At 35.9% G+C, this 23,679-nt stretch overlaps 2 protein-coding genes across 2 annotated transcripts in view; one reads left to right on the top strand and one right to left on the bottom strand.

Annotated features, from left to right (window-relative positions):
- LOC140171863 (uncharacterized) overlaps window positions 1-23,220 on the top strand; it is a 38,941-nt gene extending 15,721 nt beyond the window's left edge. The window contains exons 2-6 of the mRNA XM_072195197.1: window positions 15,907-16,396; window positions 17,562-17,726; window positions 18,487-18,711; window positions 21,021-21,113; window positions 22,108-23,220. Of these exons, the coding sequence (XP_072051298.1) occupies window positions 15,925-16,396; window positions 17,562-17,726; window positions 18,487-18,711; window positions 21,021-21,113; window positions 22,108-22,301 (1,149 nt within the window). The 5' untranslated portion in view covers window positions 15,907-15,924 and the 3' untranslated portion in view covers window positions 22,302-23,220. The remainder of the gene's footprint in view (window positions 1-15,906; window positions 16,397-17,561; window positions 17,727-18,486; window positions 18,712-21,020; window positions 21,114-22,107) is intronic.
- On the bottom strand, window positions 9,520-12,714 carry LOC140170675 (histamine N-methyltransferase-like). Its single transcript, XM_072193920.1, has 3 exons — window positions 12,513-12,714; window positions 10,553-10,879; window positions 9,520-10,020 (listed from the first exon to the last, which is right to left on the bottom strand). The coding sequence occupies exons 1-3, from the start codon at window positions 12,712-12,714 to the stop codon at window positions 9,617-9,619; spliced, it is 933 nt and encodes a 310-aa protein (XP_072050021.1). The 3' UTR covers window positions 9,520-9,616.
- Window positions 23,221-23,679: the final 459 nt, after the last annotated feature.

Below are 23,679 nucleotides of genomic sequence, written 5' to 3' on the forward strand. Positions count from 1 at the left end.
ATAAACGCCCCCGGGGGAGGTCATTTGTAGCACGACAATTCCCATTAAAATCATTAGGTAAGCTTAAAAGTCACGCTAAAATGACGAACTATGAACTTTTGACACTGACTTTTGGTTCACTTCCGGTGTTCCGATGCAGATTTTCGCCAATTATTGACGCTATTATTGACCATGTGGGGAACTTGGTAAGCTTACTACACAAGAAATATCGGAATTTTTGAAACATCTTGGTTGAAAAAAGTGGTGGGGGGGCGACTATTTGACGAAATACGGTATGTGTTAATTCAATGGCGACCTCAAAATTGGCGATATCGCTTCCATCACCGCCTGTTTGTCTAGTACATGTATGCTGGCCCCCTCCCAATCAATGACATGATTTTCTTGGGTGCATGAATGCTTTTGTAAAATCAAACAAGCAGACCACACAAATTGGTTTTTTTTTAAAGATTATACGAGGGTCATTTAAAAAGTTCTACCTCCACCCTCGTATTTCAATCTGTACATATATTCGGGGCACTTTCGAATATGAAAGTGACGTACCTGTGCCCACCAGCGTATGAAACTAGGGGTCTATCAGTGTAGAAATTTTCAGAAAAAAGGGGGTCATTCGGTGTTGGCAATGTCAAAAAATTGGGTGATTTTGTATGGGATTGGGAGCGCCCAAAATTTCAAATCATTAACAATCAAAAATAGCTTTTTACCCAATTTTACTTTACAAAATAGACAAAACTCATTATATTTTCAAAATGCGCGCAACTTTAAGCGCCGAAATTTCAATTTTGAGGACTAATTGTTCAAAAAAGGGGGTCATTCAGACTCAGTGTTGGCTACTGGAAAAAAAACTGGGTCATTGGGTGTAGTATTTGCCAAAAATAACGGGGTCATTTCATGGGCACATGGCGTACATGTCAATATATGGGAGTGCCCCCCCCCCCGGATATATCCACAAAGAACACATAAGTAGACCAAATTGAAGTTACCATAACATCGATTTAGTCCCTTCAGATGCTTTATTTGAAGCTGACATAAGGAAAAATGTTGAAAATTAAGTAAAATGGCAAAAATAAATCTGCACTACTCTAACAAAAATAATTGCTTTTTACTTAGCAAAGAAAAGATAAGTGCAGATAACAACTGTAATTAAATTCAATGTTTTTCTTTCAAAATCCCCAAAAGACATCAATGCAGAAATTGTCTGTATTGGAATAAAGAGCTACCTGAATGCATCTATAAATAAAAATTCCCTTTAAAAGGGAAGGCCAGCGCCAATGCAGAAGAGGTCTTGTAAATAGTTTGGGTCACCGTGAAAGGCATTTTTAGGATCACGCTTACATCCATGTTACATGACAGTTCACCAAACCATCAATGGTGAGAACATGCACACTGAAACAGCAAAACACATTAACTCCTATAACTCCTGTCAACTCTTTAATTCACATATGAAAAAGTTTGGCCACAATATGAGCAGAAAAGTGGTAGCATGAAGAGCAACATTTTTTACTGCATGACCTTGTATTAGGCAAGCATGGGAAAACCCATTGTGCTCCCCATTGTTCACTCGTTATGGCTGATTGATTTCCATTGTTAGGAATCCCTGTGCACATCGAAAAAATGAGTTTTGGTGATGTTTATTATTATTTTGGATCAAAAAGTGCCACCATTTGCTATCCACTATTAAACATGAATTTTATATCATCAGAAAGATAACTCTCTCAAGTGTTTATTGCATCGCGAAGAAAAATGTTAGCATGTTCCAGTGAAATGTTCTGAAATAATTAGCAAATAATTTGCTCAAAAAAACTTGAAAAAGAAAGAAAAATCCTAACCCTAATCCTAACCCTAAACTAACTCTAACCCTAACCCTAACTTCGTGTAAAATTACATGAAGGAATAACCCATTTCCCATTGAAAATTGAAAAACGTACAACTTTCTAAGTAAAAAGTGCCACCTTTTCCCAAAACTCAATGGATTTATAATTTATATTATTTGAAAGTAGATATAGCAAAGTTTTTAATATCGAGCGAAGATATTTAAAAACATTTTTCATTTTCCTGTAGTGGTTGAAGATAGGTAGAAAAGTCAAAATTTTACTAGAATTTCCTGTGTTAAAAAGACCTTTTGAAAGTGGCGTGAGCAGATGCACCAAAGTTTTCCATATGTACTCCCAAATTGTTCTGTATTTTTGTCTTTACTGCTTTTTACCCATGCTTATTATAAAAATCAAGAAATACACTGCAGTTGTTAGTTAATTCGCTATGTTAACTCAACTTACATGCACATTTTATTTTAAAATAATTTTATATTATTTCGCAATGTATAGTTTACTATAAAGTAGATAGTGGCAAGCACATGATAAAGGACTGATCATTCACTACAATCTTCACTTTTAAACTGTATTTTTGAATGTGTTGATTGTTAGTCCGAAACTCCTGCAAAGCTATGGACATGGCATCTTACCTACTCCATTCTGTAGTCTGCATTGTGTGTTTTCTCAGTCTTCAATCATTTTGTTGAATGTAATTTTATGAATCAAATAAAAAAGATAGAAATTAGCCTCACTTTAGTTATGTGTCATTTTACAGTATTTATCATTTATGAAGTAAGACAATAATTTATTTATTTTCTATAAGTGCATGTCAAAATATGGGATATATTGTTCAATATTATAGCTAGCCCCTAAAAACTTTATTTTCAATCGGATTTTTCCGTTGAAAAGACAAAACTGATGTTAAAGATAGCAATAATATCATCAATAACATTTTGAGTCAATTTTATCCATAAAACGATACAGGATAGGATAGATAATTACTTTGACTTCAATGTGGTCCATATAATGAAGATTTTGATTCCACAACATTATTAGATCTGTTAATAGTGTTATCAACATATCAATTATGCACTCACAGGCAACCAAACATCATGCTATCAGTAGTCCACTGATATGACCTCGTGATCATTCCCCGCTTTGACCATGTCATTTTTTTTGATATGCTGATTGCTGAACAAGTTTATGTTTATATGTGTAGGCCTAACCTATGATAACTTTTTAAGTCATAATTAATTCAAACATAACTTTGGCAATACTCAATCGTTTCGTTCGTTGAAACGGCAAAACATACTTTCTTTTCCTTGCAAATCGAATTAGCAGACATCAAAAACATTTCCACCACGAGAAGTAAAAAAAATAATTCATACCAATAGAAGAAGGCTATAATCTTAGCTAATCTTTAGTGTACACAAACCCCATCTCAGAATTAGGTACCAGCGCCCTATGCGCTGGCGAAAACCTGCTGTGGATATGGCACCTTGGTAATTAAAGCACCAAGGAAACTAATTTGAAAATAGCAAGTGCAAAATGTTGTTGGGTGTCTTATTTGTTAACTTTCAACTCTCAGACAGAACTTTAATTAATGTTGTACAATGTACATGTAGAATTGTAGATATGACGATTGACGAACTATACATAGTTGTAATCATTGTCACTCAAGTAATCTGAAAGAAATTTAACCAATTTGAAATTTTAAGCCCTTCTTAATTCTGTGACCCCTATTTGCAAGGAGTCAAGTCAAACAAGAACTGTTTTAAAAAAGACAAAGCTATAGATGAAGATCATAAATAATTGAACAATTAATAAAAAATATAATAAAATAATCCAATCTATTTATTTATTTAACAGTTCAAATAGGATACATTGTACAATACTATATATACATATGTATAAATTATGCCCATAATATAGGCCCTAAAATCTATTTGTCATCAGATTGCCATGTCATATAAATACAGGGTGTCCCAAAAAAAGAGGCCCCTCATTGCGCCCTCTTTTTCTCCTATTTCTGAAAAGTTGATCAAATATATTTTGGAATGTAAAAAAACCTTGAGTCGTTAGCTTTAATAAACCAAAACAATTATATCAATCGGCTCACAACTTTTGAAGATATGCTCTTTTAAAGAAATGTACCCGTTTTTCACTCTGTCCACTGACAAGGTTTCGCTGCTTCAAAGATTGAAAAGGAGTACACATACCATGCATGAATATCAAACATTCCTCAATGATAACTTTATAAATAACTTTATTTATGGAATGGGCTTTACCGGTGGGTTTATGGGCAATGGATTTTGTTAATAATATCATTTTTTGTGGGTAAAATGGATGCCGAATGATTTACTTGCAATTACTTATTTTTTCTTTGTTATTTATGCCTTTTTGTTTTATTATGTTTCTTACTTTCTTACTTTGTTGTTTCTTGCTTTCTTTTTTTTTTTTTTAATTTACAACATACAGGGTGTATCAAAATGATTGGTACCGAAGACTTCTCATTTTTGCCAAATTGTTTTACTATTTTTTGTGTCATTTTGGTGTTAGTTGTTTAAATACTTGTAATTATAGTAGTTTTATCTTCTCTAAGAATTTTAGATAATAAAGATAGCACATTCTATTTAGAAGTTACGTGATTCTAAAGGAAAGTAGGTGTTTTGACACTTTTCATCGTAACGCTGGATCAGTAGCGCACCATTTTCAAAGCTCTATTTTACTGCAAATACCTTGTGAGGATGATATGTTGAAAATCATGGAAATATTAAATATTTTCTTTGCCTATTTCTTCATTCATAATATATATAAATGTTATAATCAATATTTATTGCTTGAGAGTAATATTATTGACTTAAATAATTTAGATGGGGTGAAAGAAGTTTGTGTATCAACACCATCCAGGGCGGTAATTTAAGTTGTATTATTGAGATTACTAAGTAGATGGTGTGTCAGAATGGCTATAGACTGTAGACAGTGTAGGTTAGTATAGACCTGGTAAAAGTTATTGGAATGGCTCCACAGTATTCCACACTTCAGTGTGAATTCATAGTTAAGAATTACTGATCGACACGAAGCTATGGAGAAGTGCAGAGAAGATTTAGGAGACAGTTTCTAAGAGCAAGGCGTATCCCATGCAAACATGCAATAACTTGCAATGCTTCAAAATTTGATATGGGCAGTTACAGAACAGAATGGACCCATCCCAGGTGTTATGTTCTTTCAAGATAGGGCTTCACCTCACACTGCCAGAGTCGTAAGGCAGGGACTTCAGGAACTATCTTTCTAAAAGCATGTGTAAAGCAATTTTATGAATTGAAGAGTATGTGTGCAATAAATGGTTCAAGCAGTGAACATATTCATCTTGTGTTGTGTAAGTCAAATCATGATTATGTCGATCTTCGTTTAAATGACAATGGCTCCCAGGTGCATCAACCTATCAACTTCAGATTAATAGATCAACAAGTTAACATATGCCTCTTTCTATTTATAGTACAAAAACTATATTAATTAGCAATTTTATATTTTTTATATATTTTTGAAAATGTCACATAGCCCGGTACCAATCATTTTGATACACCCTGTAAGTCATTTCTCTTTTTAGGATAAAAGGTAGCCCTAAAAGGCTGTTTGGTTTTTGTCTTTAGTTCTTTTGAAGTGAGTTTACTGTGCTGCTCTGCCCTCTACCTGGTTGCCTCCTTGGCGAATATAGGTTTCAGCCCTGGTCCTCATTGCATCAATTGCGTTGCGTACCATCCTTGTGCGCCGGATACTTGCGAATGCATTCAGTAATACGTTTGCGAATATCTTGGATTTTGCCACAAAGGAAAAAAATCAAGTGGTGTTTGGTCTAGTGATCGTACAGGCCACTCCACAACATGAGCAATCCCAACCACTCTGTTTGCTATCCGTGGACAGTAGTCCGACGTGTAGGACCTTTTTTTCTTATTTCCCAGACAATATTCACCTCAGACTATGACCACTATCTCATATCTATGGCGCAAGAAAGACGAATCGCGAAAGTCCAGTGACCATCGCCGCCCGAAAAAAATTACGGGCGGCGTGGTCACTGGACTCTCGCGGTCAATCTTTCTTGAGCAATCAGAGCCTGAGCAGTGATAGTTGGTAACTGAGAAAAAAACCAGGTCCTATTCGTCGGACTAATATGGCTAAACGTACATGTATATATTTATTTGCCAAATTACTTTACAGACATACCGAGCATTACAAAGTTTAAGAAGAAGATACAGCGGACATGCATCATAGTGTACCGGTACATTGTAATATAATACAATCATAATAGTACATTTTAATGAAGATTCAGAATTTGTTAATAATACACTGTAATTAATAGTAATTAATAAGCGATTTATATAGCACATTTAGTCCATTGCAACAGAAATTTCAGTCTGCGTTATACTTTCTGCATAAATAAAATATCCTTGTTTTACTCAATGCCCAGTTTTTTAGCTCATTTGCGCCAGCAAATGAACTATAGCCGTAGTCTAAATTTGTCTATGTTTTTTACTTTCTCTTGCTACATCGTTTGAGCAGTGGAGCTGCTAATTTGAGGGAGCAATCTTTGCATGATCGTTCATGATTGTTACTTAATTAGCTAGGAAAATTCGGACAGAAAGTGTGATTTTTGGAGCATTTTCACGAAAATTTTACCAGATTTCATAGAATAGTCTCCTTTACAGACTGTTTGTGGTGCTGATCATATTACAAACACTGTTCTAACTCCTTGATGTGGCGATTTTGTAAAAGAGATGTTGAATTTTAATTGCTTCAGTGCGGCTTCAATGTTTGCTTTTCAGTGTTGCTTGCCATACATTTTGCAAGTCCATAGATATTGCACCAAGGCTAACTAATAACTCAATGGTGCTGCTATGTGCTAATAATGTGTAATTTTTCCAATTGGGAGGTTTTTGGGGGACCAGTAAACAACTATAAAGGCTTAGCAGTCATAAAATACTGAGCAAATAAACTGAGAGCTAATTAAATACATTTAATTAGATCAGGCAAACATGTTGTGAAAGTAATTATATATCGAGAAGGTCGTATCTGCAATAGCTACCCTATACATAATCTTAAAAATAAAGCACTTGACAGCTATTGCATAAACCCTACCTAGATGTGTTTTTACAATTTTGTATATGAGATAAAGTACACATTAGGGTTTAGGGCAAGAAAACCCTATCTGCAATAGCTGCCAGGTGTAAAATGTGTATAATATAGAATGCAGAAATTACCCAAATGTCTATGGAGCAGCTATCACTAAAAACCCAGAACGTCTAAATTCAGCAAAACTTCTAGTATTGGAGATTAGATATGAATCTAGAGTATTAGCCTTTGTTAAACTGATACTGGACAAAATTACTTATGGAAACAATTATTATAGACACATTCATGGTCTGCTAGCTCCCTCCCAATTGGTTTGATATACACTTTTTCTGAAGATCACTAACTATTATTCAATGTTGATTGTTGTACAACTATATGTAAAATTACTGCTCAAATAATACTATTAATAACATCACCATTGAAATCCATGCTTATTGTTTGCAAGCAATTCACTGAACTGGAAATTACTCCTTTGCAATGATTTATAACAGCCCATAATGTTACCCATGTTTGCTTCTTATTCCAGAACCACCCATGTGTAAAATGCACCCTATGCTGTTTTGGGCTTATAGTGTCTAATTTTGAGTCTATTTATCAGACTACATTTGAGGTCTGGTCTTCTGGATTGTATACTCCCCAAATAGTGGTCTAAATTTGTGCCTATATTTAGTAATTAATCCCTCATTTAGCATGTTTCTATTGAGTCCCCTGCATTTTACCGGTAAAACTGTTCGCCGTCAAATAGCGGCGAAAGGCGGATAACGGTCAGTTTCCATTGCATGTTGTTTACCGGTAAACACTCGATGAACAGCGTCAATTGACACACCTGAAAAGTTTGCCGGCGAAAGGTTGTGCACTGGGGTCAATCCCCGGGTCAATCGCAAAGCATTGTGGATTTTAATATTGTAGTATTTTCTTAATTGTTTGGATAAAAATGAGGTAGCAAACACGAGAAAAGAAGACTGAAGAATAATGTTTTTTTATTAGCGTTTTCATTCGTTCTCGTACATCAAATTACGTCATTGGGAAATCCCCCTCAGTGATATCGACGTGAGTACTCAGTATTAAAAAAAAAAAAAAAAAATAGGTCTTAGAATTTAATCTTTCACAGTTTAATTTCAGTTAATATTCTTTTTAGCAAATAGTAATTTAACATCAACAACATAATATTAAATTCATGAAATCTTTCTAATTTTCTGAAGCACACACCGCCGCGGATCCGAGTTGATTTCTATTTATTTCGCATGCACAGCTGGATTCATCCGCTGATGTTGTTGTTGTTGTTTTATTTCTCATAAATTTACTCATAAATCACAACTCACTTAAATATTTAGCATAATATGTATAATGCAGGGATAATGCATTATGAATATTTCTTCCATTTACTTTATTTAAGCCTATAGCAAGTGAGTCAAATATTTGTATGTGATTAGGCCTAAGAATTTTTGCGAACGGAATGGTATAATCATGATAATCATGGTATAATACATTCTAGCTCATTGATGATGCAGAGGTCAATTTCGCGACTCAACTTCCGCTTTTCTTCCCTGTATGCGCATTCAATCGAACGGAGTCAGTTTTTATTGACGTTTATCGGTAGCGCCCCCGCTATTTTCCTTCCTCAAGAAGGAAAACGTTACGTAAAAACTTGCCTCTGTTTACCGGTAAATAGCGGGGAAGGTCAGTTTATATTGAGCAGAATTAATCCCTTTACCGTCTTTTTACCGGTAAATGGTCCCAATAGCAACACACTAATTGTTACTGCCAAACCAATTTTAGAGGATCTGCTGAAATATAGGCACTTTGGGTTTGCAGTGTATGGTCCTAAACCCTCAATATAATTGTTTCTTGTTTTTCTTCTCACCCAGTTGTTTGTCTCCAAGATAAGTACTTAGTGGTCCAATTAACATTATTGTTATCTTATTGACTATGCAGCTCGTAAAAATTTGGCCCTGCTTTATATTAAGGTGAGACAGGTGTAATCGTTTTTGTGTGAAGATCATAGAAATTTAAAACTTGGTACAAAGTAATTGATATAAACAAAAAATACTCAAATGTTAAGCATATTAATTAAACTAATTTGCATATTTAATTAGGGAAAATGAGCTACAGCACCATTGGTGCTCTTGTTGAAATTCCAAAATTATAATGTATTGCACCTTTGAAAACAGAGTCAACACTCTGGGTTTGTATCATTACCAGGTTCAAGCAAGTGTATAGTCCATTTGGCTTTGCAAAGCAGTAGCGCAGGTGAGTGATACACACGAAATCATGGGGACCAAGGTGGTGCATCTGTACAGTGCCAAGGTGATACAGCGCAAAATGACTACCCCCCCCTACAGTACAGATACACCGCTTTTGATCATGCTTGTATCACATCTCTAAACTTTATTTGTAGTTTTATTTTATTTTGTGATCAGAAGAATATCACTAACAGTATCGAAATAGCAAAGTTCTTCATCACTTTGGTGACTTTTTCTGACACAAAAAATAGTCCATTTGGCTTTGCAAAGCAGTAGCGCAGGTGAGTGATACACACGAAATCATGGGGACCAAGGTGGTGCATCTGTACAGTGCCAAGGTGATACAGCGCAAAATGACTACCCCCCCTACAGTACAGATACACCGCCTTTGATCATGCTTGTATCACATGTCTAAACTTTATTTGTTGTTTTATTTTATTTTGTGATCAGAAGAATATCACTAACAGTATCGAAATAGCAAAGTTCTTCATCACTTTGGTGACTTTTTCTGACACTCATATGATCTTTAAGAAAGTCCATCACTTGGCTGTAGACAGTAGTCGACACTGATGCTTTGAAATTGATGGTTTGAGTATGAATATCAAGCAGTAGATTCCCTTTTGTTGTGTCGACTCCGGTAAAACATGCTGTTATATCCCAGGATTCTCTATACTCTGATTGAGTGTAGACAATCTTGTATTTGTCAAGGATGGATGTTACGTCTGTGGAGTTGATGAGACGGTTTGATTTGGTCATTGATGGGTCACTACTCGCTGATTTCTGCTCCTTTGTGGCGAGATTTGGAAAGGTATGCACTACTTTCCCGATCCCTGTGTGATCTGCATGAATGGAAATGAATACATGTTGAAAGAAAATCTATAACTTTCTAGTATTTTTTCTTCACAATTCAATGCGAGGATGGGAAGAAATTGATCATGTAGCCATTGTAAAATGCTATTTGTTATTCTGACACAGCGTTATTTCAAAATCCATTTGTGACAATCTGACACCATACTGTTGGTATTCTTTAGCCCCAACCAATATGTGATGCGATCAAGCTAACTGAGTCTGATGTCGATCAAAATCAAAATTTAGTTTCCAATTTTCATTTCATGCGCCATTCTCTAGGAGCTTAATTTTGCTGAAAAATCCCATTATAATTAGACTTACAGTTCCAGAGATATAGCCATATGATTGCTCAGAACAATAAAATACAAAGTTAGTTGAATACTATTATTGGCAATATCTCAAAATCAATATTCCTGACATTCACGGTTGATGAGTATGATGAGTTGTGGTGCTGTGTAGTTTGATGTTATATTGTCTGCATATTATATTAATGACCTTTATGACTGATATTTGATATCCTACCTGTCATTACTACCATAAGTATCACTCCTCCTGGTGCTAGTATGTCATACAATTCCCTGATTGTTTCCTCTAAATCGGAGTCCCCAACGTAATAAATGGAATGAACCATGCTAATGAAGTGATATTTCTTCCTAACTCCATACAGTTGAACATAGTCTTGGAAGGTTTGGTTGTGCCACTCAAATTCAATTCCTGTAAAATCACTGCTTTTCTGGCGTACGGTTTCTTGATATTGAAGGAACATTTGTTTGTTTGGTTCAATGACAGTTGTAGATAATTTGGCGAATTTGGTTTTCAATTTTTTCAGCTGCAACATTTCGTGATTACCTGTGCGAAAACAATGAAAGAAATAAACATAATTATAATAGATTCCATATCACATTGGAGCGATGGGACTTGAAAGCTTAAAGGTCATTGGACCTCGACCATTGTCCCAAATAGGGGATATAGCTGATTATTAAGATTTAAGAAATTTGCCATGAAAGAAGAAGAAGGCACTAGAAAAAATTATGATGTTTGTATAATCAACTATGATTTTGGAGTCGGTATCAAATCAAAGATATAGGCCTACATCATGTACTTTACCATGGTTTTTTAATGTTTTATTGATTTGGACAATGATAAATCAAAATGTGGTTAACTTATTATTTTAAGGTATAAGCTATTGTCCTTCACAGTTTACCGTACTAACAAGGTTGCCGTCTCATTATCGCAATGTTCCCAGCGCAAAGACTAGCCTAGACCCATGGTCTTGTGCTTGGGCTTATACCATTTATAGGCCTACCATACACAACTTGATGCAAGAATATTGTGTCTGTCTTTGTGTCTTTTATGTATTATTTTATTTCCATTTGACTTTTTATGAGTCCAACTTGTATGAATGACACGTCTATGCTTTTTACTTGTGATTTTTTCTTTGCATCCCAAAAAGGGAAAACTATAAGCCCAATGGAAAGTAAACTGTGATTTGCCTAAAAAGTAAAGCAAAAATTGTTTCAAGTTCACACTTCAAACAAATTATTCAAATGTTTGTCAAAAGTAAAACATTAGGCCTATTAATTTAAGGACATGTTTGGTGCAAAAACATAACCAAACATTATTTGACAACATGCTATCTACTGATGATATTTTCAGTAATCTTCTCAGATCTCACATGAAGTTATCTGTTGGTACAATATTTATAATTATTTTTAAGTAGAAGATATAGCAATATTATATGCATCTTATCCGTAAATTCAGTTTTATTACTGCATGCATTATTGTTTAGTGTCAAATATTTACTAAACAAGTAATCATAAAGTCCATAAATCATCATTAAATTGGTCTTGTTGACTTGTTATTGTAAATTTGCACCAAACTTTCACCCGATTTTTTGGTCCAATTCTGCATGACCACAGATAGTCACAACTATAGTCGTAATCGTGACTATTTGCTGCCGACTACATATAGTCGACTAGGAAAAAAGTGATAGTCACCCAACTCTACTGAAAAGAGCCGTTCACTGAAGACTGCCCCTTGTCAACAGAGAACAAGCAGATCTCGCCTATTTGCTGATTTTTAAGGTTTTGGTGGCTCTGAAAAGAGCCGTTCACTGAAGACTGCCCCTTGTCAACAGAGAACAAGCAGATCTCGCCTATCTGCTAATTTTAAAGGTTTTGGTGGCTCTGAAAAGAGCCGTTCACTGAAGACTGCCCTTGTCCACAGAAATCAAGCAGATCTCACCTATCTGCTAAATTTAAAGGTTTGTTGGCTCTGAAAAAGAGTCTTTCTTCAGTGAACGGCTCTTTTCAGAGCCACCAAGACCTTTAAAATTACAACAGTGGCCTATGGAGCAGTGTAATACACAAAATCATGCATAACTTGCAAACGCATCTGTGGACATCTACGGAAAACTGTCATAAAAAGAGGATGCTAGGATCACAAATTCCTCCTTTAAATAGATCTATAAAGACCGACCTACCTTCAGCACTCCCAATACCAAGCACACAGAGTGGCTTGCCAGTAGCACCAAGCCCAGCTGACAAAGTCTTCACTAGTTGTGGTTCAAATTCTTTCTCTATCCACTCTCTAAAACGCACATGTCTATCACAGACTCTGTTGTCCCATGTCAACTTGTAACACTCCAACCAGTGGTCCTTATTAGAACTTAGTGGTAAAGACATCTAGACAATCTTTATGTGTGCAAATGATTCCACAATGTTACATACATTTTTGTATTAATATCTCATGATACACCTTTAATGTTCTTGAGAATGTGCTATGTAATCTCCAGGGGCTATGGAATTGGCTACGTCATGTGTGTGCGAGGGTTTCACAGGTCAATGGTCACACTTACAAAATTGAATATTGTTGGCTATATTTCGTAAAATACCACGGATACCCCAACGCTCCGGACTTATAAAGACCTGTAAAAGCTCAGGACTTACACGTAAGACCTGTAAAACTAAGACGTGTACATCTGTACATCTTATCTTATGCTTTGGTTTTATTACAGTATCACATCTTAGATTAACTGGGTTGGTTTTTTGGGTTTAATGTTGGTATAAACTTGGCATATAGGCCTACATTACACACTATAACAATAAACTTTATGCACGAGTGTAACAGTGTCTAGACACGAGTTTCTATAATTAGTTATGCTTGATTGTCTTTAAACATGCAGAGTTGCTACCAGTCCTTGGGCATGACCCCTTTAAAGGCATAATGTACAGAAATAAATCATGTCAATGCATTTTTCTTGGGTGTCCTGTTGATCAAAATCTAACTTGGAAGAATCATATTAATTAACTTGCTAAAAAATGTTCAATTAGCATTTGAATCTTGTATAATTAAGGTCAAAAGATATTTTCCTGAAACAGCACTTAACCCTTTATAATACATTGGTCCTTTCACATGGTATTAAAGGAGGATTTCGTGATCCTAGCATCCTCTTTTTATTGCATTTTTTAGTAGATATCCACAACAAAATTTCAGTTTATTCTGATTTTGCACTTGCAAATTATGCATGATTATATGTATTACACTGCTCCATATATATTACCCCTAGTATCAACAATGTGGATAAACTACCATCTCAAACCCCTAATGTACGTAGGCCTATAACATGTTATTTGGGATTCCAGTTTTTGGGGCATCAAGTTCAACGAGGGTTTACTTTAACACACAAAACATGCGTACTTGCGGACCCCTTTAAATCCAAAGTCCCAAGGTCCAACGGGTACAAAATATTGAAAACGTACCTGTTCAAATATTGCAAGATTTGAATAGAAAAACACCTAATATTGTGCATTTATTCTTGGCTTTTGATGACTTTGTATTATTTTCTATATAAACAAAAGAAAAATGTGTAGCAGCGTAACATTATTAACATTGTCGTCCCAACTCCATCCAGTTAAACCTCTTCTTGGAGTATTTAGGAGGACCCTCAACCAAGTACCAAGTAAACCGGCGGACTCATAAGTCACAACTCGCGACGCATTGTTTTATTATAGCTGACCCGAACTTTGCCTTTCACTATTATGATAGTGAACAGCATTTAAAAAGTTGCATTTTGCAGAAACTCCCATTGAAATTGAACAACCAGTTCAAAAGAAATGAGCAATTAAAGAGTTTCCAAAACAACAGAAAACAAAAATAAATGTATTTCCTTTGTTTGGCTATAACTCAAAATCGATATTTCAAATTGAAAAATCGAAGAAAAAAAAAGTTTTTGTTTTTGCTCATGTAGTGGGCAACATTTTTTTTTGTTGTTGTAAAAATGGGCCTACCAAATAGACCATAATAAATGGAGAAAGGTTCAAGACTTGTATCAAGGCTATTAAAGCGCAATAAATCATGGTTTTTCTTCCTTCCCTTTGTTACTTACTGGTAAGGTTTACCAAATCACTTGTTGTCCTTTGAATGACATACAGGGTGAGTCAAAATGTACTAAACTTTATGGCCCATTCTTTGGTAATGCCTATTTGCAGGTTTGGAAAGTGATTTCAAAATGGTTTTTTAATTTAGTTTTTTACACATGTAGGAAAACAACAGCAACTTTATCAGCAACCTCATAATATTTTTTATGCAGCTGATGTCAAGGGGTTTTTTTTATCTCCGTCACAATATAGAAGAGGCAAACGAAAAAATGGTTTCAACATTGAAAGTTAGCTCTCACAATTATCACAAAGTTTGATGTAATATGCTACTCTCTAAAATTGAGCTATATTCAGGACCCCAAGTGACAATGATTGCATACATAATATCTGTCACAATTTCTTTGGTTTTTCATTGTTTTTTTTGTTTTGTTTTGTTTTGTTTGTTTGTTTGTTTGTTTGCATATAAGTTACTCTAGCCAAAATGTGTCTGACATTAAATATTTGTTGTTTACATAGACAAAGAGGTACCAGTATAGCGAGCATCACTTCGGTCAAAGAGCGTCATTATCTGTTTTATATAGTCGAAAAAATAAAAGGACCCAATGTATTGTAAATGCATTGGTTTTCCATGCATTTATAATATATGTGATAGATGAAGAGGTAAATATTTATTAGTTTGTTGTTTGCAGGATAACAAACTATAATTTTTTTTTCAAATATTTTTCAAATTACCTGTAAGTGATACTTGCACTTCAGAATAGCTCCAGTGTTCTTTATTTAAAGTCATCGAAAATTTTGTTTTTACCGATATCCAATCCAATTCCGATATTGCAAATATCGGGTCAATACGATATCCGATCCGACAATCGGTTGAGCCCTAATTGGTAGCTTTACCCATATGCTTGATATTTTACCCATATTTTGATCCCACACATCACATTTTAGAAACCCACCCTTTATACAGCCCAATTTTAACCCCCCACCCTCTTTACCGATTTTCGGAATTTCAGTTGAAATCCATATCCCTAGATGGAAGACATGACCTTATTCACCCATGCCATATAAATGGGTGCAGATTTCAAAATAAAGTGAGTCACCCATTCAGAAATTTACACTCCAGATTAATTAAGGTCATGTGGGTCATGTCTTCCATAGGGGTGTAAAGATTTCAATTGGAATAGCCCAGTATCTGCATTAACCCCAGTCTGCGCACAACCCAGAAAAAACGGACAAAAATAAATTTTCCGTCCATCCGATTGCTGGTCAACAAATGCAATGACAAAATCTGCGACCTCTGTGACCTGGCCCTCAGAAAGGACCGCTCTCATTGGCCAAAAACCGATGCCAATCGCGCTGCCCTGGCAACTCCCGGGAAAAAACGATCTGACAAAGCATGACGCGGGGGTGTCTCTGCTTGAGGTTAAAAGGGTTGTCTAACTGCTTTGCGTTAGAAAACTTTATTTTGTGTAATTGGTGTACTTTTATAATCTTCTACAGATTTTGATTGTGTTTAACATGGCTTCCAAAGGTAAACATGGAGGAAAAGGAAAGGGAGGAGGATCAAAGGGAGGAGGAGGAGGATCAAAAGGAGGAGCAGGAGCATCTGGAGGTGCTCAAGTATCGACAGGACCATTCAAATGGGATTCGTGGCCTGTAATGCCTACAAAAAGAGTTTATTCCTCAGCTGTCGAACTAGATGATATTCTCTATGTGATTGGTGGTTCGGATCAAAGAGGACAGACCCTGGATGCATTTGAGTGTTACAATACAAAGAAGAAGAAGTGGATGCGACTGCTGAATATGCCCAACCCACGGGCACAGCCGGCAGTGGTCACCGTGGGTTCAAAGATTGTGGTGATAGGTGGTGTGGGCAGCGATGCGCAACCGGTGAATTTTGTCGATATTTATGACGTTGAGCAGAAGAAGTGGTTGGAGAATGTGAGAGATATGGACGAGAAACTACAGGGGGTATCAGCAGTGGTTCACAGTAAGTGGTCAAAGGTTCCAGAAAAATAGTTTCTAATTTTACTTACACAACAATGAACATAAGTTTGGCTTAATCTGTTTGAATAATTGTGGGACATGTGCAGTAACATTTAGAAATTTGGTAGATTCACATCATGCAAGGGTGTGAGGAATTGTGCTTAATATATTTATCTAATTTCAAAATGAAAAGAATGGAAATATTCCATGGAAATTAATGAGACTTGGAATTTATACCAGTTTAAGAAGTCTTATAGCGGGAAATTTTCGCTGAGGTTTAATTTTCATGCTTTTTGCAGTCGAACAGGAACTGCAAATTTTTAACCCTGCAAAAATATTTATTATACATAGTACTTAATGTGAATATATTTGGAAACGTGAAACTATACACCAACTAAACTGTCCTGAATTGATAAAATCATAAAAAATTAACCTGCCAGCGAAAATATTTCACTATACTTTTAAGGAACTGGAATGAGCATTTGAGCATTTCGACAGCATTTTTGTGGGACATGAGAGCACATCAGACCTATCGAATTGCATTCTGAATACTGAAGAATGTCTTTCTGATATCAAATAATTTTCATTTTATGAAATTCACGATATAATACAAATTTTATGACAAATTATTAAAATTTGATATTTTTCACATTTTGGAGATATAACAGTCCTTGAAGTAAATTTTATAAATTTAATGATGTAGTCTTAAAGTGTATGTAGCTGGGAGGAAAAGCCGACAATCAATTGAAAATTTTGACCTTTCATATTGAAGATATGGATTTTTTTCCCAAAAAGACCTAATTTTTTTTGGTGTTTTGGGAAAAAATATCCATATCTCCAATACAAAAGGTCAAAATTTTCAATTGATCGTCGGCTTTTCATCCCACCTACATACACTTTAGGTAGAAATCATCAGATTTATAAAGTTTACTTCGAGTACTGTTAAACATCAAAAATATCAATTTTAATGATTTGCCATAAAATGTGTATTACATTCATAATTTCAAAAATCAAAATTATTTGATATCAGAAGGCCATTCTTCGTATTCAGAATGCAATTTGATATGTCTGATGTGCTCTAATGTCCCACAATAAATACTGTCCAAACGTTCATACCCCTTCCTTAAATACCCGGTACAGGTGAATAAAAATGTCTGCTTTATTTTCAGATGGTAAAGTTATCGTGATTGGTGGCATGAAGGGTGATACTAATCCTGTATCCATTAGTATGGTCTTAGACATTGAACAGAATATATGGCTAAAATTACCTGATATGCCCACTGCTAGATATGCTGCTGGAACATTTCTGAAGGGAGACAAGCTGTATTTACTAGGTGTGTATAATATGTGTGACAGAATGGGATCCAACAAGTCCAAAGGTTGCCATTGTGAAAATTGAGATTCTGGTAAAATCGGAAGCAAAACCCAATACAATCCGAGACGGGTAGTGTAGTGGTCTTCTTACTCGCTTCTTACTACTGCGGCCTGGGTTCAATTCCCTGCGCTGCCACATGTGAGATTGGTTGCCTGTTTAAAAAATTTGAACATATCGAGCATTTTGTCAAAGAGCTCTTATAGTCCTCTTGCTCTATGAAAAAGGGATGTTTATCCAGGACCAATTACTGTAGTAAATACCCCCTTAAGCCAAATTCACTCCAGGCTGGACAAGCCCACCCCAATGATAAACCACAGTAGACAAGCCAAAAGAAAGAAAATTGTTGTAATAATGGTATTATGGGATCTGTTGGCACACTTTTCACACCATTTTGATAGCTATATAATAGGGCATCAGCAGGGGATAATTGGATAGATTAGTGGTTTTAATAGTAATTCCTTTTTCGTAGAGCAACCAGAGTATACTTATCATTACTCATCTACCAACAGAGCCATAATTTGAGAGCTTATCACAAGAAGGCCCCATCTAAAATAGCTGCCAAGTGTCATATTTGAAGATGTGTACAATATAGAATCCAGAAATTGTCAAAAAAATCTACAAGGCAGCTATTCCTGATAGGACCTTCAATCATTCACTAAACCCTTAAAATCAACTGTAAAATAACTTTCTTTTGTTTTATCCTATTATCTCACGAACAGGTGGTAGAATAGGTAAAAAAGCTTGCCAAGCCTTTGAGATGTTGGACCTTGCATCTCAGCCCACACCTGAATGGAAAATCTTACCAGAGCTGCCTATCAAGCTAGTCTTCTCTTGCTACCTTGCCACGGATACACACTTGTATAGGCTAGGAGGGTTACATGAGACACAGCGGGGTGTCCCACCTAAGTTTGATGACTCGGTTTCACAATATAGTATAGAGGAAGGTGAGTGCCAGGTTCAATCCTTATTTCAATATAACACAGCACTTATATTTGTGACACAATCTGGTCCATGGAGGCCAAATGTGGCAAATTCAAAATTGAGATAAAGGCAAAAATATGGAATGAAAATCAATAAAATGCATAAGAAAATAGACATCACAAAACTTCAGAACTTTAGAACGAAGTCTGCTAGACCTCTAGTGATTTCAGTATACAATGTATAATAGCTTAATGTTTGTATGAGGTAATAATTATAGTAACTCAATTTCAAAAAATGCCTCCTTTGACCTCAATGGACCAGATCATGTCACATTTGAAAATTAGATCATCATCATCATCATCTTCTTCATCGTCATCATCATATGATGATGATGATATGAAGATGAGCCCCATTCCCTGACATATCCAGAGTTTTGGTGTTTAATGTGTGCTGATGGTTGTTTGATATGGCATTTGCTGAATTACACAATCTTTGTTAATTTGTTGAGGGTAACTCGTAATATTGCAAGTTTGTGAAATCACACTCCCAGGGCAAGTCGCACAAATGGGCTCTTCCGTTTAAGATCCACACTACCCCTGTGGAAGATTTTGGAAATATCTTCCTCAAGGGGAGTATGAATTTCAAATGGAATGAACACATTGGGCAGCTCCATTTGAATTTCATACACCCTCTGAGAAAGATTCAACCTGAATCTTCCAATGAGGAAGGGTGAGTTTGAAATGGATCTGCTAATGTGTTCATTCCATTTGAAATTCATACTCCCCCTGTGAAAGATAGAATATATTTCCAAAATCTTCAAACAGGGAATAGCCCATTGTGCTGATTGCGCAAGCCCATGATAGCCATCTGGGATATGCGGTGATATAAGGAAACATAATACCACAATTACTTCATAAATATCGTTCCTCATATTAAAAGTTTTTGAAATTCAACCAAAACTTGCATTGTGAATAATTTAATACCATTCTCAAGCCATGTCAGCAACTTGGATTTGCAAGGAGGGGAATCCGTAGATGTGGTAGTGCGTGGTAAGTGTTATTAGCTTGAAGTTTCCATAGAACTAGACATGGTTCAGTCTTATGGGATAAAATTAGTCCACACACTTCACACTCTCGGAGAGTTTAATCAAGTGGCAAGCAAGACCAATGCCCGACTACACTGTTTGCATGTGCTTCTTGAAGACCCTTTACTACTACCACAGTGTTTGTAATTGTAAGTTGTTGTTTTGTGGCAAACTTAACCACACTGTTTCTATACAATTCCTTGACCTCATTGCCCTGTTATTTTTCTGGACAAAGATCCAAAACCTCAGGGAGAGTAAACGCACTCAAAGGTTTTGAGCCAGTCTTTTCATTAATCATAGATCCGGTGTTGGTTTTGACCGTTTATTGATTATTAATTGGGTTTTTTTTAAATATAATTTTCCCTAAAAGTCGTGACTTTTCACCTGAAAATTGAAGATATTAAAGAAATGTTGTAAAATATCAATTCCTGCATGTTTCAAACAAGTACTTCAAATTATACTTTTGGTATACTTTGGTAAAAAAAATATAAGAAAAACAAAACTTTTCCTGACTGACCAACCGACCAAACTTCTGAAAGTGATCTATGGACAAGCAAAAATTTTACTTTTTTTTTTTTTATTTTGGTGCCACTCCTCTTTACAACCTCCTTTATCTAACTTTTGACTTTGTCTTGCGCCATTGTTTTAAACATACACAAGTGCAATTATTGGATAAGATAAAAACAACCTGGTTGTTTGAATTCAGAGAATATATGTTACACTTCCCATAATGCATTTCTCCCATTTTAATTTTCAGTTCTGATTTACCATAGTGCAACATGAACAGAGCACATCCAGGTGTTACAAAATGTGTTTATTTCTTGACTATCGGCCCATGCTTAGCCAGTCTATTTTCAAAATGAAAACAAAGGGAACCTGTGCAAAATGTAACAAGATTGTTATCTGATGAAATGAGGCGATATATCATGTTGCAAAGGATTCTGGGAAGAGTAAGATATCTTCTCTGGTCTGAGTTTATTCTGATGAATATTCATGTATTCAACCATGTGTTTAACACCCTGAGCACTACCTGCCGATCTAACATTGCCTCCGATTGGTCAATTACATGATATCTTCACTTTAATCACCAATCACAATGGAGCTTTGCAAATAATTCACCCCAATTTTTTTGCGTGGTGAAATTATTCTAACAATGTTGCTGATTGGTCCAATTGATAATGAAAACTTCTTTTGGCCAATCGGCAGGTAGTTCTCATGGGGTTAATGTTGTTCTTTAATTTGCTCCAGGGAAATGGAATGAGTTACCTAATATGTCCAACAAGCGAGGTGATTTTTCAGCGGCACTAGTAGGGGACAAATTAGTGGTCGTAGGAGGAATAGGTAAGATAAATAATTCTATTGTTGTTAGATTGGTAACCTATGTTGTTTATTTGAAAATGATGAAACTTCCTTTTTCTCAGTGGTATGCTTTAATAAGAGCATTGAATACAGGCCGGTGAAGCAGGACCGCGACACTCCGGCACTTGTTGGAAGACATCTAGTACAGCAGACAGTACATGTACAATGTGATTCTCTCATTTATAATTAGGATTACGTCATTGCCAGAGCTTGTTTATTTGTTCATTAGAATGATTGACAGCGGTGGGCGGACTTATACTCTAAAAATGTGATTCTCGGATAAATTATAGGTCACTAGGTCAATTCGGACCGTCTCTTCCTCAGATCTCTATATGTAGGACTCTATGGTATCTTCTCATTACACGATCGTAGTAAGACTTGGCATGACATTTACGCTATGCAGAATTGCATGTCTTCAACTGCTGTATAGCATGGTATAGGCAGTTTGTAGAGAGTGTCCTATCTCTATTATTAAAGGATCTCTGGGTGAAGTGACAATCCTGCGATGGGTTACAGGACTTGTCGCAAATGTTAGTGAAATTGGCTCCTGATGATAAAAGTTAATGCATACCGTAAAAACTTGATAGTTAGCATAATGTGTTAAAGATAAAAAGGCTGATGATGGCTGGCTACATCAGGAATTCAACTGAGCCCAAATTGATACTTAGAATTTGAAGCAAAGTTATATTGCCCTTTTTCCGACCAACCCAAAAATGAGAAAATCTAGGGTTGCTTTGTTTTGGGTATGTAATTCGTACCACAAGTCTGATGTATTTCAAGAATGAGCCTCACAAACCATGTACCATCATAATTTTGTCCTGGGGACTTGCATTTTTTAATCCTCAAAAGCAAAATATTATTATTATTTTAAATCAACCAAGCAACCCTGACTTCAGAGCTTTAAGGGCCTTATCGTACATGGCTATTATTACACAGCAATGCTCACCTTCATTCTCATATTATTTGTTTACAACAGGTCCCAGCGAGAAGCCACACACCGATGCTGAATTCTTTGACACCGACAAAAACAGCTGGGTGTTCATTGACCACTGCTCAACAATGAGAGGCTCAGGGACATGCATCGTATATCAGAATCGTATGGTTATAATTGGTGGGTTCACACCGCAAGGCCTTACGGGAGCTGTGGATGCTCTTAGCAGTACTAGTTAATGTATTATAATGTACTATGACAGTTGCAATCCATACAACCTGGGAGACATGCCCATAATCTCTCACACAGCAGGTGTAGATTTCAAATGGAGTCACCCATTCGGGTAACCCTATTAGAAATTCACGTTCCCTGTGTGGAAGATTAAGGTCTTGTCTCCCATCAGGGGTATGTGGATTTCAACTGGAATAGCCCAATTTGGAGCCGACAACACTGAATGGGTGACTCCATTTGAAATTCACACTCCCTATGTAGGAGATTAAGATCATATCTTCCGTAGGGGTGTATGGATTTCAACTGGAATAGCCCATTTTGGAGCAGACAACACTGAATGGGTGACTCCATTTGAAATTCACACTCCCTGTGTGAAAGATTAAGGTCATGTCTTCCATAGGGGGTATATGTATTTTGACTGGAATGGCCCAATGCAGGATCAAGTCAAGTGAAGCGAGTCAAGTTGACTAGTTCAGGGGCAAGTACATGCTATGGAAGACCTGAATTGGTGATTCCATTTGAAATCTACACCCCCCCCCCCCTGTGTGGGAGATTAAGGTCATGTCTTCCATAGGGGTATATGGATTTTAACTGGAATGGCCCAGTGCAGGATCCAGTCAAGTAAAGTGAGACAAGTTGAAGAGTTCAGTGGCAAGTACATGCTATGGAAGACATGACCTTACCTGAATGAGTGATTCCATTTGAAATCTACACCCCTGTGTGGGAGATTAAGGTCATGTCTTCCATAGGGTGTATGAATTTCAAATGGAAAAGCTCATTGCTCCTGACATGTGACTCACTTTGCTTGAATACATGGCAAATAAGTACTGAAATACAAGAATGTACTATTCGTCATCTACATCACATTCTGTTGTTTCTTAAAAAGCTGCCTTGTGTGATTTTTATTATCATTATTGCATTCCATATTTCTATGAATTTTTATGAATGGACATGAGATTATAATATTGTGATGATCTCAACATTAATATATCAAGTTAATTTTACAGAGTATTTCAGCACAATTTGATGACAATAATAAAAAAAAATCACTCAAGGCAGCCTTTTTAATAAGAGATACGACAGTATGTGATGCAGACGACGATATGTAGCTTGATCTGTAATACTGTCAGTCAATTTCAGTCTAAACATCTGACAGATTTGCATAGAAATGGGAAAAACTATTTGAAATCTACATTCTCACTGAGAAAGGTTTTGGAATTCCAAGCAAATTTTCTCATAGTGTCAAGAACTATCTTAAGAACCACGTAACCAGTACCTGGCTTAATTGTACTTATTTTAATACATTTTTCATGCTAATTCCAAATATGAAGAGCTTGTTTCCAAACCATGTTAAGTCCACAACCACATGTTTCTCATTTACTTGTG

This window comes from Amphiura filiformis, chromosome 15 (genome assembly GCF_039555335.1).
Source record: "Amphiura filiformis chromosome 15, Afil_fr2py, whole genome shotgun sequence".
Taxonomy (NCBI): domain Eukaryota; kingdom Metazoa; phylum Echinodermata; class Ophiuroidea; order Amphilepidida; family Amphiuridae; genus Amphiura; species Amphiura filiformis.

Coding starts and splice junctions, on each gene's coding strand:
- LOC140170675 (XM_072193920.1), bottom strand. CDS start 12,714: ATGTCTTTACCACTAAGTTCTAATAAGGACCACTGGTTGGAGTGTTAC. Junction 10,880..12,512: donor TGGTATTGGGAGTGCTGAAG/GTAGGTCGGTCT, acceptor GTTTTCGCACAG/GTAATCACGAAATGTTGCAG. Junction 10,021..10,552: donor ACTTATGGTAGTAATGACAG/GTAGGATATCAA, acceptor CCATTCATGCAG/ATCACACAGGGATCGGGAAA.